We start from the raw sequence: 21,543 nt of genomic DNA, 5'->3' as shown, positions 1-21,543 counted from the left end.
TGACCTCTGTCATTAAGTGTCATTCAGTTTTTGTCATGACAAGTTGACATTGTTTGGGTTGTCTTGATTATGACAAGTTGAGATTAATCAAAGTGACATTACCAGAAGTTGTCTTGGTCATGACAAGTTGACATAAAATTTGTTTGAAGTATCCTTATTAAGACAACTTGACATTTAACAGGATGACATTATGTCAAGTTGTCATAACCAAGACATCCCAAACAATGTTAACTTGTCATGACAAAAAACAAATGACATTTAATGACAGAAGTCATGAACGTTTATGACTTGTTTATAACGTTTATGACACGTTCATGACTGTGTCATGTCATAGTTATGACAGTGTCATGTCACGATTATGTCAATACCTTGAAGTAAAGTGTTACCGTTTATTCTTTTTCAATGCAATTTCTTTCATTGGTGCGGCAGAGCCATACTGTACAATGTCACTCCATTATCACTACGCTGCTAAAATGAAACCAAAGCCTTCATATGTTTTTGCTATTCTCAGGGGAGTTAATGTAGAACTGCAGGTGAAGGGGAGTTTGCGGGACTGCATTTCTGCAAAGCTGCCACCCTATTGGAGATTAATGAACAAGTTTGTCCGTGGTATTAGTCCTCTCTGGGCTGCCTCCCCTCTCAGCATAGGTTGATTTATGGACACCCAGCAGTGCATGAGTTATAATTTGAAAGGGGTTTGTTTTTCCTCATGAAAATGGAATTGATGAATGATCAATGAAATGTTGTGATGAATGATCCCATGTGAATTTTATTCCTTATTTTGTTGTGATTTCTTTTTTCGTCTGCAAGTACTTGCGTGTTCCCTGCACTCACGCTCCTGTGGCTGAAGTTTATGCATATGGGGTGTGTGTGTGTGTGTGTGTGTGTGTGTGTGTGTGTGTGTGTGTGTGTGTGTGTGTGTGTGTGTGTGTGTGTGTGTGTGTGTGTGTGATTTTGCAAATATAACCACATCTTTAAATATATGCTTGCAAAAGCGCTGACCCTGAATTTTCTGTCTGACATCAGGAATATATATCGCCTTTAGGTTACCATGTCTGACTGAATCAAATACTACGTCTCACCTATTGGATGTCTTTGTGAAAAAATCAAAGAATAAGTCATGCCCTCCCTTTCTTTCCCCCATTCTGTCCGTGCATATGGATTCACTTTATCATCCAGCCGCAGCGTGTATGCCAGGGTGTTTGATGTTTCTGTGATGGTGAGATATTGAATGAACCGTGGAGAAATGCAATGCTCCTTGGTGAATTTACAGGACCACAGAAAGAAGAGGAAGAAAGGACCATAGGAAGAAAGGGAGGGCAGAACAGGCTAACATCCCTGGTTCACTAGCTTGTGTGTAACAAGCCAGTGCTGAGTCCAGAAGCAGCACTGCTACAAAGAAAATAAAGATGCCTCACTTCTGTGTCTATGTGCTGGAGAAACTATATAGATTGGGAATATTACTATTAGTAATACATAGTACATTCATCATTTGTGAATCTTATGGTCTCAAAATATTGTTGAAAAGTGCTTATTCAACTCTGTGGTGATTTAGGAGGTTAAAGTTTATGATTTTTTTGTTGATATTGGGCTGCATTATATTATAAGATAATACTGATATCTCGTGTATATGTCCATTTCTGTATGTCAATGTATGCAGGTGCCAACTGTATGCCTGACTGCAGAAAGTGCACAATGTGCTAACAAAGTGCTGATTTTGAGCACTAAAAACTCCGTAATGTGCCAAACAGCAACTTAATTGTGTGTGAGTGCATTTCTATGTGTGTGTATATGAATTAGGGTGTCTGCATTCTTCCTACCTTCTAATTTCTTGCTTTGTCATCAGTGCTACAGGGATCGCCCTGTGTTTTCCTAAATAAGCCCAGAGTTACTTATGATCCTCACCGAAGCAACTAAATCATCATTTATAACAATGCAGACAAATTAGTATATAGGGATAGTTGACAGGAATGTGTGTGGAGGGAGAGACGTGAGGCAAAGGTACTGTGTGAGGTGAAAGAGACAGGCACATCCTAGTTCTCTGTGGAATTTGGCTCTCTCACCAACACGGTCAATGTATCAAAATTAATACTCTTTCCCTTAGTTGTATCTCACTTATATCTGAACACACAAAAAAGTGAACACATTCTTTCAATTATATATATATTATCAGCCACGTGGTAGAGCGTTTGCCTGCCTATCGGAAGGTTGGCGGTTCGATCCTTGGCCCGGCAGTCCCATGTCGAAGTGTCCTTGGGCAAGACACTGAACCCCGAGTTGCCCCCGATGCTGCGCATGTAAATGTGTGTGAATGATTATCTGATGAGCAGGTGGCACCTTGTCCGGCAGCCTCGGCCACAGTGTATGAATGTGTGTGAATGGTGAATGGTTCCTGTACAATGTTAAAGCGCTTAGAGTAGTCGTTGAGACTAGAAAAGCGCTATATAAGAACAGTCCATTTACATTGTTGTTGCAATATTAATGTATTCTTTGACCCTGCTAAGGTTCAGAATGTCCCATCAACAAGGTTGTTATATCTCTGGAGCCCTCTCTATCCATTGTTATATGGATATTTACTGAGTGATGAAAACCTGTGGACATGGGTCAGGGTTGTAATGAGTAGGGGCGCGCAGTTGTTTAAATTTGTTTGAGGTGGGGCACACAGTGACGTTACACAGTAACACAAGACATACATTACATATTTACATATTAAATCCTTTGCTGTAGCCTATATTTGCCCAGTGCGCCGGTCTCTAGCTTAGGCACAAATTAGTTAGTGTCTTTAGGACCTTGTTTGTTGGCTCATGTTGTTTTGAGAACTCACTTATTGAAATGGTGATAGCCATACCTTCTGTAATAGCTGGCAAATGGTGCTAATTGCCATTCAACCTAAAATAATGGACAATCTGTTAAGTGTTTGTATTTTTGTGTACCACGTAAAATATCAACATTAACAATTAAGTGTGAACATCAGCATTGTCGTCTTTGTGTGCTTCCCTCACACTGTCTTTTCTCTTGCTTTTATCCAGGGAGGCCTCATTGCCCTCCTTCTCCTAATTCTTCTCTTCACCCTTGTCCTGTATACCCGCCACCGATGGTGCAAGCGTCGCCGCATCCCACAGAAGAGCGCCAGCACCGAGGCCACACATGAGATCCACTACATTCCCTCTGTTCTGCTCGGACCCCAGGGTCGAGACAGCTATCGGGGCTCTCGAAATACACACCAACACGGGAGCTCGGTCATCGGTATGCCCATCCGCGAGACCCCCATTCTTGATGATTACGACTGTGATGAGGAGGACCCAGGTGGACACTCCCTTAACTCCACGCCCAACAAGCTCCACACTAAGATGAGGGATGGGAAGATCCAGGAGGACTATGGAGTTAACATTGGCATTGGAGGACACTCAGAAATGATGTTCAAGGAAAATGAAATTAAGCATAATTTTGAAAAACGAGGTAGGTCGTCTATATAAATTTCCCTTGAAAAACAATTTAGTATGATGGAAAAATGTTAGCACTGTATGCATACAATAGAGATTAATTATGCTATACCTGTGAAATAAACAGCATCATGCTGTTTTTGTCATTAAACTACAAGCAGCATACACTAAAATTATGAGTTGTCATAGAAAATCTGTTTTGCTCAGTGGTAGTTTTGAGAGCATGATTTGTACATCCGTGGAGGCGCTCAGTGCCAGCTCCCCAGATGGCCCAGCCTGGACAATTCACTTTGGACCTTGGCCTGCCCAAACATGTTCTTAGCACAGCATGTCCTGCTTACATTTTGTCAACAAAAATGACTCACGCCATTACAGTACATCATGCTGGTAATGATAATAATTATGTATTCCATGAGACATATAAATAAGTATTAATTGTATTCTGAAACCACATTGACAGTGAAACCACACTCTTACATACCAACTTGGTTAACATAACCATCGGCTTTGTGTGTCAAGCAGTAATGTAATACAGTGCTATGTAATTTAATGTAATGTCTTAAGGGCAAGACAGTGACAGAGACCATCAGTCTGGTCGATTAGATTTTGAGGTGTATCAGTGGGTGACCTGTTGACCCTTGCTAAACATAGTCAGGGGTGACAAAACTGGAAGGGATACTTCAAATATTCTGCTGGAGAGATTTTCAAACATAATGTATGTAATGTAGGCTATGTAGCATTTGTTGATATTACAGTATATCCTGTTGAACTTTGGGTGCTCCTCTGCAAAGCACAACTTTAATAATTGAAGGGTGCTGACTGAGTTGGAGGGTGCCCGGGTTATTCATGTCCTACTGAATTATGCATGGGTGAAGTTTGTGGAAAATGCCCCTTGCTTCCATAGTATTTATCAGTCTACATAACCTGATTTACACAAACTTTTTTGCTTCTGACTGACTGGGTAATTACTTCCTGAAAATAGGCTGGCAAAAGGATAAAGCACTGATGATTTCCGTTCACGTTTTAAATTAACATTATTTTACTTAATATTTCTTAGGCACATTGCCGATCTGTGTTTGAGATTCTGATAGAAAGTATTTACTCAGAACTCAACAACAGAGAAAGCTGATTATGGTTAAGTTTGACTTTATTAACATTATTTGAATGGAGTATAAAATGATAAAATGTGTTACATTTACATCACAAACAAACCCTAAATTAAAGCCTTACAGTCCCTGGCCCTGACCACAGCTGATAATGAAACTTGGATTTCAGCCATGATACAAACTTAAGGCTTGCATATATTATGTTGAGCCCTTATGTAAAAATGAAACGGAAAATTATGCAACATGGTGAATGCACGGAGGTTAATTTCTGCTCTATTCCCAAGTGGGAATGCAGAATTTTGGGATTAGCCACTGGGACAAGAGAAGTGAGGCAGAGGTCAAAGAGATCAAGGCTCTTACTGTACAGGCCTGTCTCTTGGGCTAATCGCCAAATGATGCCATTATTACAAGATAACAAAAAGGAGACTATCCCCAAATAGCTCTAAGAAGAGTCAATCATACTAGTTGTAAGCAGCAAGACATAACCCACACATTAACCATATAATGACCAGCAATGAATGGACTACTATTTTTTTAATTTTACGTTTATTTACCCAGGAATATAATCATAGAGATTAAGAATCTCTTTTACAAGAGTGTATTGGCCAAGACAGGCAGCAGCACAGTTAACAGAGTTTCAGACATAAAACAATTCACATTGAAAACACATAATAAATTACAGGATCATAAAATATCAAGATATTCAACTAATTTAAGGATCAAACCGATCAATTGGTCAAAAACATTTATAGCCAAATGTCGCTTAAAATGTCTTTTAAAAACATCTAGTGAGACCAACTCACCAAGGTTCAGGCAAAAATCGTTCCACGCAGAGGGAGCAGCATATTTAAACGCCCTTTTACCCAGTTCAGTGCAGACTTTATGTACGGAAAACAAGGATAAGCCATGGGAACCAAGACAATAACTTCCTGTTTTTTTTTTCTTATGGATATAGAGCTGTAGGTAAGACGGAAGCAGATCGAGAATAGCATTATAAATAAAAATATGCCAATGATTAAGTCTACAAGTGGACAATGCAGACCAGATAACCTGAGCATACAAGGAGCAGTGGTGAGTAAGGGTTTTAAGATTAGTAACAAACCTCAGTACTCCACGGTAAACAGTGTCCAACAATGCGTGTAGACTTTGCGTGGATGCATGCATGTACATTACAGGCCAAAAGTTTTGACACACCTTCTCATTCAATGTGTTTCTTTATTTTCATGACTATTTACATTGTAGATTCTCACTGAAGGCATCAAAACTATGAATGAACACATATGGAATTATGTACTTAACAAAAAAGTGTGAAATAACTGTAAACATTAGACATTAACATTAGATTCATCAAAGTAGCCACCCTTTGCTTTTTTTGATAACTCTGCAAACCCTTGGTGTTCTCTCAATGAGCTTCATGAGGTAGTCACCTGAAATGGTTTTCACTTCACAGGTGTGCTTTGTCAGGGTTAATTAGTGGAATTATTTCCCTTATTAATACAAAAGCAAAGGGTGGCTACTTTGAAGAATCTAAAATATAAGACATGTTTTCAATTATTTCACACTTTTTTGTTAAGTACATAATTCCATATGTGTTCATTCATAGTTTTGATGCCTTCAGTGAGAATCTACAATGTAAATAGTCATTAAAATAAAAAGGAAACGCATTGAATGTGAAGGTGTGTCCAAACTTTTGGCCTGTACTGTATATAACATCACCATAGTCCAGCACCGACATAAAGGTGGCAGCAACAAGTCCCCTTTTGGCCTCAAAGTAAAAACAAATAAAAACCCAATTTCAGCTACAGTTTTTGCTGAATGTGAGTATGAGTACTAAATATACATGTACTTATGTTCAGACACATACAGTATACAGATGCATCTAGAGGCAAACCATTGTGTAACATAAACCTTCAAGGTTCATATTATATGTGATGTGGGCAATATGAAGTCCATTGCAGGGTATTACACCAGCACACTTACTATGTATAAAATGGGCTAATTCATGAGACAAATGGTCAGATGATGGTGGGTTTTTTTTTTCTTCAAATACAGCTTTTCTAACATCCTTCTTTTAATCTCATAAACAATCTGGCATTTTCCAAAAGATATTTGCACAAACCATTTAATTTGATCTCTGCTTCCCCATCTGTAAAATGCATAACGCGGCGACATTTGAATACAGGGGTGATTAACTCCTGTCCCACCTGTTCTATGCTGCTCTGCATCCGAAAAAGTCTCCAAATACCAGTCATCCTTTATCTGTCTGTCCTTGCTGACAGATAAAGCCATTCAGCTGAACTCAATAGTATTATCCCCAGGGATTATGGCTATGCCTCACAGGGTTATGCACGGTATTGGTATTGGTTTTTGTTACACAGAAAACCAAACAAATGAGGCCTGTCAGTTTCATTATTCAGCAAGATTCCCATGGCTTTGGGAATGCATTTGGGCAACATGTACGGTGTAATTCAAGTGCAGAAAAGCCTTAGCAGCATGCTAAAAAACATGTTTTTTGAGAAACGCTCAGGGCACCAGCATCAGACTGCCATCATCACACATACCGCTTCCTCTGAGTTTACCACTGACTTCTTCCAGCCTACATGTGTAGCCTTTGTTGTCAGTCATACTTATGTCATCTCCAGAGCTCTTTGTAGAGGTAATTTACTGTACAGGCCTGAGCAAATACTACTGTGTCCTACTTCTTCAAACAAAGTTTAAAGAAAGTAGTTTCTTAACAACTTTTATTGCATATGAAACAAAACCTTTCCTGATAGCAGATGGTTGCAACTTTTTGCTTTGGGGGTCCACTTTGGGTTTAACCCGCATAAAGCTACTGATGTCACTTCTTGCTGCCAATATTGGTACATTTTAATATACAAATATGAATTCTGTGCGTACGTAGAAAATGGAAAAAAAGAGCGACATCTCAACTGCAATGAGTTGTGTTGTCAACTTTAATCTCTGAACTCAAAAGATTATTAGAATATGATACCTCTTAAAGCAACTGTTGGCACATTGTTGTTCTTGCATTATTCAATAATCCAGTCAAGAGGACTGGTAAATCTTAATTTCTTTTTGTCCTGCCGCTATGAAACATTAAAAAAAATAAGGTGCTTTCTATCCTTGCAGACCTTGAGAAATGTATCCTCGCTTTTATCTTAATAAATTGAGATTACTGTAATAACCACCGGAGATCATGCTCCTGTTTTCAGATAAAAAAAGCTAGCTTCTAGCTCATACACTCACAGATACATTGGCCATATTGCTATTATAGTGTCTTTTCAGTCCAAACCCATGAAAAATAATCAAGCATAGCATGTGGTCACATTAGCACACTAACTAGTCAACTTACCTCTTTTTTTGTTGGTTGTTTCCTTAATTAAAATGAAACAATACACAATAATAATCCATCCACTTCCCATGTAGAATGACTCATCAACTTTGTTTTTCAACATTATCCTTTGATTAAATGCACTAACTGGACGATCTAAATTAACTTAGAGTTCTGTGTGATTTATTTTCCTCTTAACAGCTCTTACTGATGAGTTAAATTAACAATTTCAACAAATAACCAAAGACATTATCGCTGTATTGTGATTGTTCTTTTGAAAACCCCAGGGTTGCTATAAAAGTTTTATATCTAGGAGCATACTGTAGCTAATAAAAAAAACTTGGCCAATAAATCAAAATTAATGCTATAGTTAAGCATTTCAGAATCCAAAAGTATTTCCTGTTGTGCCTTTTATTCCTTTCAGTAAAATTATTTTGTTTGTAAAGAATGCTTGATGCAGTTACTGGGTATTTATTTTATATTGTAAACACAGATAAAGCCTTGGGCACCACTTGTAACCCAGAGAGAATCTGCTAAAAGATAATTAGATTTTACTTTTATTTTAAGTTTGAGGCAGTAAATGTGTAACTAAATATTGCTTAAAAATAGACAAAAGAGAGACATGCTGTTTAAAAAAGGATCCCTTCTAGTACAGTCAATTTTATAATGAAAATAAATCGTTTCATCCTCCACAAGACCACTGTCATACCAAGCTTATTGAGTGTTTACCGAGCTCTGGAGAGAAATAATCCAGTGTCAAGCTTCAGATCGCTAATGTGACATCATTGTTGAGAAATGGCTGCTGGTTTGGCACACTCAAGCTAGCTCAGGGTGATGTTTTGGTTAATACTGAATCAGGCGTGTCATCATTCCCTATGATAAATAGATGGGAGTTAATTAAAAAGACTTCACATTCTTCCTTTTGCCCTATCTACGGAAAGCATTTAAGTTGTGTGTTGTCAATAAGGACAATTTAGCGAGATGAATAAGATGATTTAAAGATGCACATGAGCAGCATATGTACAGAGTGTGCACAAATATCACTGCATGATCAAGATCCAGCATGTAGGCTGTATGTTATAATGATTTTCTAAGTGAACTCAGGCCATACATCCAATAAATGTGACACTTTAAGCAGTTCATCATAGAATTCTAGTCTGTGCCCACTCCAGTGTGAAAACAGCCAGTGTCAGTTTCATCAATCATGGCTTCAGCATCTCTGGTGCATTGTGTTTGTCGAGAAGTTTCAAAGCAGCACAAAATGAATAAACTCCTATATGCAGAGTACAGCAGCATATGAGATGATTTGGAGCAGAAATGACTAGAATAAAATAAGGGGGGGTGGGTCCAGGTATTGTGACTCATTGGGAAATGAAGCCTTAGTAATCTGATCCAACGTTATGCTGTTGTCAGAGAGAGAAAAACAAGACATGCCTGTAGAAATGGATTTGTAAGCACCAAGTCCACGCCAGATCGATATATGTGGGTTGATTGCATGCCAACTCATAAACCATCTTTATGAGGCTGTTTTGAAATGTGGTTGGGACTGCTCACCCACATGCATTAGTCAATATATCTGATGTTTCTGTGCTCCCAGTAGTTCAAAGACTCTTAGTTCATTAAAGTTATTAGGCTACTTATTCAAACCGTTCACATAGACAACGTCTTTAAAGGTTTGAGTGCTCTTACTTTAGGAAAGAAAACAGAAAAAGGAGAATAGGCAGTAACACAATAATAACAAACAATAAAAATAGGCTAATAGGCACCACCACTTCAGGCTTAGAACCCTAAATAATTTATAGTGTTTTCTGTAATTTAAACTGACAGAAGGAAAGAAAATTGAACAATGATATTTGTATTTAAAATCAGGTTATGCCATCATAAAAATTGAAATGTTACGAGTTAGAATATATGCGTGCCTTATATTATGGGTGGACCTCGGTCCAATCCACCCATTCCATTTTTTGGGGGTTTGTTCAGGAGCAAATCCAGAACTGCAGCTGTTCTCCTCAGCCAGCCTTTGGTCAATATGCAATTGTAGGAAAAATACAGTTGCTTGCAGTGTATTACATTACCAAATTATTTCTGGGTGTGATTAATTATCTCAGTGTGTGATAAATTGGCACCCTATCCTAATTATATTTGCATAATGTCTTTTCTGCTTCATTTCCACTCCTACATGTGGTGGAAACGTTCCCAGTAACACTGTAGAAAGATCTGGAAATAGTTCACAATATTTTATTTATTTATATTGTCTTTGGAATCTGTCAAAAGTTTAACATATTTTTTTACCGTGAAGACATTCATCAGTGTCTCCCCGCACAATCACTGTATAACAATTACAAGTGTCACAAAGTGTCATGAATAGTCATAAAAAGAATACAGCGGTTAAATACATCCCAAAAAAATATTAAATTTGAAAGAAAATATGACATTTACAAGGGGGTAACCCCTTAACAAATAAATCAACACCCATAAAACCTACAATCCCCAAATGCCAGAAACAACTAAATAGATGATATACCCCTTTCAGTTGCCCCAAGTTATAATAAGATACTGCATAACAACAACAATGACTTCTAGGAAAAGATTAACTCTGACAGCATCCACAGTACTTTTGAGGAAGATTCAAGGTGCATTTGGAAGTGATAATAATCACGGTGTCAATGGGATAGTCCTTGCACTCTATGTGTAGATTGCATACTGGTTATGCACACACTTTAGTACCTGCAATTTATCTCATTTTATCTTATACATGGCATAGAATAGGATTGCTACTTTGTGTTTAGCTGGACAGCACCGCTCCCTAATTTGATGTTAGCCTGGATCTGTATGGCTTAAGTATTCAAGCATTAACTGAAAACAAAGCTTATCACTTCAGCAGTATTTTGTGGTGTCAGGAGTTTAAAAAAAAAATCAAATGATGTCTCCAAAGGAGCCCCAGCAGACAGAATGGAGAAAGATGCCATTGAATGTGGACGACGGCTTTCTGTCAGGAATCAACCCCACTTGTCCGCTGAGTCCAGCCTGGTCGTCTTGGCTAAGATGTTCAAGAGCTTCATGCAGCTGCACATAGAGAGAGACAGAAGACAGGTGGATGAAGGTCACAATCCAGGAGCAGGAGTAGAGTGTTTTGACCCAGATTGCTACGCCAGGAATTGCTGCAGAAGCCTAGCCTTTGAGGGAGGTAACAGCTAGGCAATTTGCTGCAGTCATGCTCAGAGTTTTCAGTCAGGTATAGAACAAAATACTGACCAGAACCTCATTTTTATGAGTTGCACACTCGTCAAAGCTCCAAGGGAGAGAGCCACTTCTTGGCACTCACAGACTAATAGACTGGTAGTGTGTTTCAATGAAACACTGAACGCATTTCCTTCGGGAAAGAAATGGGATAAATACCTTGTATTTTTGCTTGCTGCATACAGAGGGGTTCCCCAGAGCTTAGCTGGATTTTTGCCATTTAAGATGAGCCCATTAGGTCACAGGCCCTCTGGATGAGCTCTGTGAAATGTGGGAGGAGGTTGACTCACCTAAGTGATGATTCTTATAGTCTTTCATGATTCACCAAAGAATATGAGAACAATCTTGGTGCTGATGATGGATAAGGAACACATGAAAACCACTCCCATGGCTCAAGACAACCTGCTGAAATGACACCCAGGTTCAGTTTCAGACATTCTCACTATTTGGCAGGTTGTAGAGTTAATTTGATTTCCAAAGAGCTTGTTGTGAGGTTTTTCCTGGCTTGTTTCTTTAAGATTAGACATGAAACATCGTCAACCATCAACCCTCCCAAGGATGCATTGTTGACCATGTTTCTGCCTTGTTTTCTGAGATACGATCTGAAATATGGTCAACAATGCATCCTGGCAACGGTTGATTGGTAGTCAAAGAATGTCACTGTGGAAGATATTGCTTTTATATTTGCCTTAGTTTCTGTTGCTCAGCATACATTAAAAGGTATGCATGTGTGTAGGGAGAGTGTCTTTGCATGCTTTAGATTTTGCATGCAATGTTGGCTCCCAGAACCTTTTCAGATTGCATTGGACAGTGTTGGGCAGGTTACTTCCAAAATGTAATACAATATAGATTACTAGTTACTGTCATTTGAGAGATATTAGTTATATTACATTATTACGGTCTCTGTGTAATGCTTTACACTACTTTTGCATTACTTTTGAGTTTCTTTCACCAAAGTATGACTTGACGGGTACAGTAACTTGTGAATTTCAACCCGGGATCAATAAAGTCTCATCTTTCTCCAATTCAATACAGCTGTACAGTAGGTGTTTCCAGGTGTTACCTGCCAGCAATAGGCTGCACGCCATTGTTACTTATTAAAAGTAACAATGAGTTATTAACCCATACATTTGAATCACTGTCTTCCACACTGTCCCAAAATATATATTTATTTGAAATATTTTTATATGAGGATCTTGTTCTTAAACCTCATGACCTGGGTGTATTTCTGAATTAATTGTCAGTCAAGAGCTTCAGCCTGTCTGGAGCAATTGGAGGTCACAGTTTGGCCTGCGATGTTTAGCTGGCGCAGCATGGGGAGACATACATCCATATTTTATTCTAGCCCATGGCAAGAGCAGGAGCTATACATAGCACTTTATTCCTGCTCCTCTGCAAACAGCAGATGCTTTAAAATATACAAGTAGAGGCAAAAGCTAGCAGAAAGAAAAAGTGTCTGACTAAAGATGGGACATTACATGCTTTCCAGTGGCTGGGGATGACTAGGCATGAGACAGTAAATGTTAAAAATATGCAGAGCGGGGGAGTTTCTGTCTGTTCCTTGAGTTTTTCTAAGTCCTCCAGATGTATTGAAGTGTTTTCAACTGCCAATATATTTCATTTTGTAGTATCTTGGCAATCGCCATAGGAGAAAAATGCAATACCGCTCATTCCTTTCTTTCTGTGATGTAGGGTTTTGTCTTTTCTTTATATCTGTGGCAATGCCTTCAGCATGGTGCCTTTGGTATTTATCTCAGTTAGTTTTGGGATTAGAGATCTACGGAAGAGGATTAGGGCCACGTGAAAAGTGTAGTTGAGTTCTGAGTTTAAAGTCATAATTCTGACTTTATTCTCAGAATTCTGACTTTAAATTTAAGAATTCTGACTTTATTCTCAGACAGTAAGCATTGTGGAACCGTATCAACCTATTCATTGATCATTTTAAATACACAAAATATTAGCTTTTTGTGATTAGTGGTAAGCATTATTAACCCAATTAGGGTGGGTCATACATTTAGATATTTTCTAAAACTATTCAATGGCACACGATAAAAAGTACATTTCGAAATGATAATTCCATCCATCCATCCATCTTCGTCCGCTTATCCGGTATCGGGTCGTGGGGGTAGCAGCTCCAGCAGGGGACCCCAAACTTCCCTTTCCCGAGCCACATCAACCAGCTCCGACTGGGGGATCCCGAGGCGTTCCCAGGCCAGGTTGGAGATATAATCCCTCCACCTAGTCCTGGGTCTTCCACGAGGCCTCCTCCCAGCTGGACGTGCCTGAAACACCTCCCTAGGGAGGCGCCCAGGGGGCATCCTTACCAGATGCCCGAACCACCTCAACTGGCTCCTTTCGACGCGAAGGAGCAGCGGCTCTACTCCGAGCTCCTCACGGATGACTGAGCTTCTCACCCTATCTCTAAGGGAGACGCCAGCCACCCTCCTGAGGAAACCCATTTCGGCCGCTTGCACCCTGGATCTCGTTCTTTCGGTCATGACCCAGCCTTCATGACCATAGGTGAGGGTAGGAACGAAAACTGACCGGTAGATTGAAAGCTTTGCCTTCTGGCTCAGCTCTCTTTTCGTCACAACGGTGCAATAAATTGAATGTAATACCGCACCCGCTGCGCCGATTCTCCGACCAATCTCCCGCTCCATTGTCCCCTCACTCGCGAACAAGACATCAAGGTACTTAAACTTCTTCACTTGGGGTAAAGACTCATTCCCTACCTGGAGAAGGCACTCCATCTGTTTCCTGCTGAGAACCATGGCCTCCGATTTAGAGGTGCTAATCCTCATCCCAACCGCTTCACACTCGGCTGCGAACCGATCCAGTGAGTGCTGAAGGTCACAGGCCAATGATGCCATCAGGACCACATCATCTGCAAAAAGCAGCGATGAGATCCCCAGCCCACCAAACTGCAACCCCGACTACGCCTCGATATCCTGTTTGTAAATACTACAAACAGGATTGGTGACAAAGCGCAGCCCTGGTGGAGGCCAACCCTCACCTGAAACGAGTCCGACTTACTGCCGAGAACCCGGACACAGCTCTCGCTTTGGTTGTACAGAGATTGGATGGCCCTGAGAAGGGACCCCCTCACCCCATACTCCCGCAGCACCTCCCACAGTATCTCCCGGGGGACCCGGTCATACGCCTTCTCCAGATCCACAAAACACATGTAGACTGGTTGGGCATACTCCCAGGCTCCCTCCAGGATCCTTGCGAAAGTAAAGATCTGGTCCGTTGTTCCACGACCAGGACGGAATCCGCATTGTTCCTCCTCAACCCGAGGTTCGACTATCGACCGAACCCTTCTTTCCAGCACCTTTGAGTAGACTGATAATGATAATTCCCTTTAATTTTATTGTCTCTCCCTCTTACTGAACGTTGACTCTAATTCCTGCCCATTCTTGCTCTTTTCTTTCTCTGATAACTTCTCCCCATTATTTTCCCCCGTCTGTCTTCTCATATTTCCAGCTTATGCTCCTTTACCCGCTGCTCTGTATCCCTCCCGGCTTTCTTATTTGCATCTCATTCCCAACATCATCTCCTTTCTCTTTGCTTCAACACCCATGGCATCCATTGTCTACCCATCTCTTCCTCACACGTCTCTGGCTCTATCTCTTTCTCTCTCGGCCATTCTCCGTTCATCTCTGGATCCCTTGTCATCTCCAGCACTTTTGTCTTTTTCTTTGTATCTGTCAAACCTCTTACTCTCTTCCCATGTACCTGTCACACTTCCAGAAGCAGTGCTGTCAAAGCTTTCCCAGAGAGCTAGACTGGACTGCTCCGATTGACACAATGGCAACTTTAATAAATCACAGAGGGAATCAGAGCTGGTATGAACCCCTGTTTCCTTGCTATTGATCCATTCTGCACTCATTTGCTCCCCAAGCCATGAAGGGGAGGAGAGAACACAAGGGAATAGAGATACAGCAAAAGCGTGTATCTGCTTGTGCCTGCATGCATGACGGCATGTGTTGGAGGTACAGGCAAAGAAAAGACATGAGAAAGGGAGTAATAAAAGGAAATGTAATAAAAAAACATACAAAAAAACTGAAATCTGCAGGAATTTGTATTTCTTTGGATCACTTTTTTCTTCTTCCAGATTTGCTCCAAATGAAAACAGCATGGGTTTGTAGGGTCCAAAGATCTTAAGAAATCTCTCCACCATTTCCCACATACCTGCATCTGCTACTGTGTATATGAGTGCCATTGGCTGCCTGGTGGGATGACTTTGAATAGGGAAAGTATATAACTGATTCCCAATTGTTGAAACATGTCAACAAGTTGCTAAAATTAAATTGGCAATATGTGCATAAGTTATATCAGAGCATTTGTTTCCAACTTTTGTCATTTTATTTAGTTTACTTTCGTGTTGATCGTATTGGCTTTAAGTTGGTGTTAGTGTGTGAATGAAATTAATCTGTGTATTTTAAAAGATACCAGCTAGGACTAGGCATAAATTAATTTTATTTTCCTGTTTACAGAATAATTTCAACCAAATGAATGACTGTAAAGATTATATTTTTTTAATTGTGTTTTTTGCATTAAGCTAAGGTCAGTTTAAGTGTAGAGGCAACTTCTGCAGTGTCTTGGTCAATACCCTGTTCCCTAAAACTGGTAGTTTAGCATGAAATGTGGCATGATATGGAATAGCTTCCACACAGTCTACTAGTACCATATATGTGTGTGTGAATTCAGGGTCTTCCAAGCTGAATTGCAAGCCGTATCACCACCTGCCTTAGGGTACAGGGCATTGTTGAGGATCCTGAAAATGTTGCGTTGTGTCTCACTGACTTTCAGCAGAGAGGAAATAGCTTCTTGAGCCTAAGAGAAATAAGGTTCAAGCACTATTTATGGACAGAAAGTCATGGTCAAAGGTTTCAGTTTCTGACAGACAGTAATTCCCATTGGCTATATCAGCGATTTGGTGGAAGCCGGCCTAGTCTTGTTCATTTGGCTTTTTTGAGTAGCTAGTCCTTCAGTGTATTTTCTGCTGACAGAACAACTGTTGCCTTTTCTGGTGCTGAATATCATCTTCTGTGAAGGTACGGGCATCAGATACAGGCATCATTATATCAGTTTTTTTTTTTTTGTGGTGATACCCAGAGATATATTTTTAGAAACCTCTTCTTCTGGAAATTTGTGCTTTACCAGTGAATCTTTTTATTTATTTATTAAAAAACATGAATTCCTCCTCTGTTGATTGTGATAAGTTATATTATACCATACACATGTATTAGCATTGTCGTTATTGTATTAGTAGAAGCTGTAGCAGCAACTGTAGTAGTAAAAATAATGGTGTCAGTACTATTACTAACAAACAGTATGCTGCATTCTCAAATAATATCTACTTTGACAATGAATTGCACAGGGGGAAAATATTTTGGTTAATTAATCAGCAGTCATCTCTAAAGTTTACTGTGACAGTTTAAGATTTATTATTCCACCCACAATTGTCTTGTTCTTGTTTGTCTGCTTGTTCTTCTTGTGATTATAAAATGAATACAGTATATTTCTCCAACGAAATGACAGAAATGACGATGTCAAATTCTTGTCAAATTAGAAGGGTCCTTTGCGATAAGCGGAAGAGATTAAAGGGATGATAGAATGATTATATAGTGTATTTTACACTGTTCCTTAAGGTCTCCTAATAGGGTATGTAACATTGGTTGGGCTGAAAATTGCCCGAATGCTATTTTATTAGGCCCTTAACTACCCTGTCAATATGGCTCTATTTGGAACAAGAGCTTTTCTTCCAAATATGGTATGCTCATGAATATTTAGAATGAGCTGCGCGCTGATTGGTTTGAGCAAACTACATAGAAACACATGAGAGACTCTACAGCAGCTAAATGGCCCGTGTGTGTGAGTGAGAGCGTGGTAAGCGAGCTTGTTACACCAGCAATCTCTTACCACATGTTACACACATGTCACGCCACTTATACAACATCTACCTAAATGTCTTATAAAGCTAACAACGGTGTCCAATTTCAAGTTAATGAATATTTGTGAAGATTAGGGGTTTCATTAGCTGCAACTGTCCCTTCAATCCTAGCTATGTGTAGCTACAAATCACAGATAGTTAGCTTCATTTTCGGCGTAATTCGAGTATATTTACAGTTTGAATTTCGTCACGCCACTTATACAACATCTACCTAAAGGTCTTATAAAGCTAACAACAGCGTCCGATTTCAAGTTAATGAATATTTGTGAATTTCAGAGGAATTCTAAGAGGAGGCTAGCTAGCTCTCATTGATAGAGCTACATCCAGCCGCAGGCTCTATCAATGAGACTTGCAGACAAGCAGCGTTTATTTCCCCAATCGTTCGTTTAAATAATTAATTAAGATGAATTAAAAGATGAACTGGAACCTGTGGTAAGAGATTGCTGGCGTAACAAGCTCGCTGACCGCGCTCTCACTCACATAAACCGGGCATTTAGCTAGCAGGAAGAGGGGAGTTGCAGGCCCTGGAGCTCTGTCAGAGCAGCGGCGTTTGGTAGTCAATTAGCCCAAAAAAGGGTGACTTTGCGCGGGTATGGAGTGCTGTGGGCTGCCAGCTGTAACTGAGCTCAATCAAGCTCACAGCAGGTCGGGGTCTGTGAAGGAAGGCAGGCCAGGCGGCGAGGCAACAACCCAGGCAGCACCGGCCGCTGAACTCCGACACACAGTTGGACAAAATTTGCAATTAGCCTTCCATTTTTCGTGAAGCGGCCTATATTTGAGCTTTACATAGTTGATTTCTCGCATAAAAAGTTTCAGAACTGAATTTTGTAATGGAATAGCAGAGATCTGCACGACCTAGATTCAGAAGACTACCTGATCTCAGGTCAGTTGTGTAGCCTATGTAAATGTTGGGGCGTGACCGTTCTCTTAATACACCCATGGGTGTGACAAAGGTACAGGTCCTGAGATGCTTACGTAAGCAACTAGCTTTGTTGAGATTCGCCCTTTTTCAGTTTCAAAATATGAGATTTTCATAGTAAAGGGGTGTCAATGGGATTTTGAGCTTCTATGTATGTCCTATTTACCCACCGAACTGTCGTTATTCAACTATGACAAGGTAAAATCGGTTTTGCATTCTATCACCCCTTTAATGTCCAATACTGTTGGACAGTGTGGTCTACGCCAGCTGTTTTATTTTTATTTTACACAAGTACCATTGTATACCGTACACCCTGGTGAAATGTCAAGGTATGAAAAAATAGATACCAATTACCAACATTACATTGCAGCCTGGTAATCGGTAACAGCGTTCTCGCTCAATACTGGACCAATTTCAAAGATCTTTGTTCACATTAGTCATTTAGACAGAAATGCATGCGAACATAGGGTCCAGGTTGAAAAATACTGAAATTCCCCTTTAACTTGTCTGGCAGTGAATAGTTTGTTAATGCTAACCTTTTTTGTGTCTTCCCTAACTAGTGAGGGTCTCCTGACACCTTAGTGGACCCATAATAAGAACACTGAGTACATGTCCATCAAAAAGCAAATGGCTGCATGCCTTACCTCTCTGGGTCTGTATGAATGCGTTGCTCACCAATGAGCTCCAAGGGGAGGCTAGAATGTAAGAGATGCAAAAAACGGAGACAAGGAGGGAAAAACAGACAGGTGGTATTATGTTTGTAGTGAGCACTTCAGCAACACCCTGATTATTTTTCAGATGTTTAATGTTCCATGGTCTTTACATAGGATGTGAACATATCCATATCATGCATTTGTCTTTGTTGAGTATGTTATCAAGCTTCAAATAGATTTTTCTGCCACTGTTTCCACTGAAAATCATTTGGTTTGACGGCCATTTTCATATTCCGGTAAAGGCCATGAAAAGATGAAAATGGGGATTGGAGTCCACTTTATGTAAACTGCTGTGCTTTACACACTGCTGTGAAAGCAATGTACTTGGACAGGGAGTAGCAAATAAAAGCGGGGCAGGAGCTAAGACATGTCATTTACATAGACAAAAACAAACATGCATATGCATACACACTTTCACAAAAGCCTGCATAAACAAAAACAAGCATGCAGTCCAGCAAAAAATAGAAAGTTAAGGAAGGGTTCTCTTCCCATACTAGGCCACCAGGAATAGGTTGACTGATGCATCATTCTGTTGACATCCACTGCTTATGAGACACTGTTAACACATGATAAGGGAGTAACTGCAGATAAGGGAGATGAAACAGAGAAAATAAAGGCACCAGAGCTTTAGCTGACATTGAACTCAAATGAGAAGCCAGTGCGGACTTGGGGTCTGGGGAAAAACAAATGTCAGAATAAAATATCTTGGTAGCTGCTTCTGACAGAAGTGAGAAATGGGGATTAACAGCAAAATAGTGAGAGACCTTCAGGAGAAAACATTCTGCAAAAACTGAACACATTTGTGTTTTAGTGTTCATGACGAATGCAGACATTCATGTCTTACAATATCTTGTTTCAACTATGGAGTCTTGTGGACAATTAGTGATAACATGGAGGACCATCTTGTTTATAATTAAATGAAATTATTGCTTCATATCTGAAGATTGGCCAAAGAACATGTCAGTTTTACAGGATTTAGTGTACTTTACTGTATGGTGCAAACACATCCATCATGATATTTTAATATTTTAAGATGGTTGAGATTCAAGGTGTATGTGTGTGTGTGTGTGTGTGTGTGTGTGTGTTAGTGGGGAAGACAGAGATAAAAACATAAACATCAGCAACTCAGGGACTTACATTTGTTTCAAGGAGACTGTGGCTCAAGGTACTTCTGCCCTGCCTAGCATCTTTTCTTTCTTCAAAATGGAACAAAGGAAGAGGGATAAAGAGAGGCCATGAAATATGTATGCAAGCAGTTAACCTCAAACATGCTGTCACACATTCTGCTCAGTCATGGCAGGTCAAAGCTTAAGTGCCACCCATTCTGGCCCTTCTTGTTTTTTTTGCTAACCCCAAGTACCTGAATTAGCCTAAAACTACCATAAATGCCCACAGGGAATGAAGCTCCCTTAACCTTTGTTGAGTACTTTGTTTTCTATTCACTTTCCTTTCAAGGTTTTAGCCCCGCATATTGACACTACACCGGAAGTGAAACCCTTTTGGATTTTAAAACACAAACCAAATGCCAAATGTGGTGACCAGCAGAACATGTGTAGGTTGAATGTGTGTACGCCTATACCGTCATTTTACTGTTTAAGATACATTCTGCTGTGCCTAACAAAGAAAACTACTCCACTGTTATAGCCTTGAAATGGGCTTTCTTTCTCCCAGGACATTCACACTTCATCGATGCACATGAAAAGGAGAGGAGGCTTTTTTCTACTTCTAGACATGCTACAGTATATAAGAGAAATGTTTTCTAGTCAACAATGTAAAAGACTTGACTTATTCTCTGCATCATACTGTATAGCTGATGCATATATATATATATATATATATATATATATATATATATATATATATATATATATATATATATATAGCACAAGGATAATTTACAATGTGTCCATGCCATTGTTTTCTTTGTCTAACCTGTTTAGTGCCAGGACTTGTAGGGAACTCTTGTTTTAGTCTCTGTGTCATGTGCTCATAAGCATTCCTTCAGCATAGGGCAGAACCCGACTCACAGCCAAGGGTTGGTGTACATGCACCACACAATAGCCAGAAGCAACAGCAACAGTAGCTGCTTCAGCATCAAAGCCAGTATGTGACCTGAAAAAAGTTCAGTTACATGTATGATACAACATAGTAGAAGAACAAATTTTTACTTTGTTAGTGTATCATAGCTTTAGCTGTAGTCCATTACTTAGTCAAACAAAATGGATATCTTTGCAGTATGTGATACATTGAAAGCTGCTGGATTGTAAATAAACAAATTTTCAGCAATAGAAGCTGGAGGAAGCATTCAGTAAGCGGCAGTATTGTAAATAGAGAAACAAATGAATGAAGGCTGGGGTGGTGAGTGAGTGATGTGCACAGCTTACTGTGAATTTGAAGCCACTGGCCACTTAGCAGCAGTGATGTGGGGGATATGTCAGCAACAGTGGCAGATAAATGCACAAGAATCACACTTATGCAAAGTAAATCACTTTATTATTTTCAACTAGCAGCATGATATTATGAACATTTTCAAATTCAGAGATCTGGAAATTCATATTCTTCATAAACAAAAAGTATATACTATTTCACCAGAACTGTGGTGAAATGATCTGTTTCATTTCCATGAGCTATACTAGCAAACACTGCAACAGGAAATTAAACTGAAAACCTTTAAATGCCTTTAGATTATACATTATCAGATGGTAGTTCTGTGTGAATGCATATGTCACCTACCCACTAAACTAAACCAAACTTACTCTTCAACCTTATGCTTAAAAATGAGCGGGTAGTTTTAAGTCTAAATTTCACCATTGCTGACCTGCAGTATACTTACAT

The 21,543-nt window shown here is 39.7% G+C and overlaps 1 protein-coding gene across 1 annotated transcript in view; it reads left to right on the top strand.

The window, feature by feature from the left end:
* The window catches only part of astn2 (astrotactin 2), a 295,245-nt gene that overhangs the window by 82,801 nt on the left and 190,901 nt on the right, over window positions 1–21,543 (top strand). Inside the window, exons 4-5 of the mRNA XM_028602252.1 lie at window positions 3,030–3,459; window positions 10,816–11,067. Of these exons, the coding sequence (XP_028458053.1) occupies window positions 3,030–3,459; window positions 10,816–11,067 (682 nt within the window). The remainder of the gene's footprint in view (window positions 1–3,029; window positions 3,460–10,815; window positions 11,068–21,543) is intronic.

The sequence above is a fragment of the Perca flavescens genome, chromosome 16, assembly GCF_004354835.1.
Source record: "Perca flavescens isolate YP-PL-M2 chromosome 16, PFLA_1.0, whole genome shotgun sequence".
Taxonomy (NCBI): Eukaryota; Metazoa; Chordata; class Actinopteri; order Perciformes; family Percidae; genus Perca; species Perca flavescens.
The sequence above is the reverse complement of the archived record's forward strand: the minus strand, read 5'-3'. Positions and strand labels throughout refer to the sequence as shown.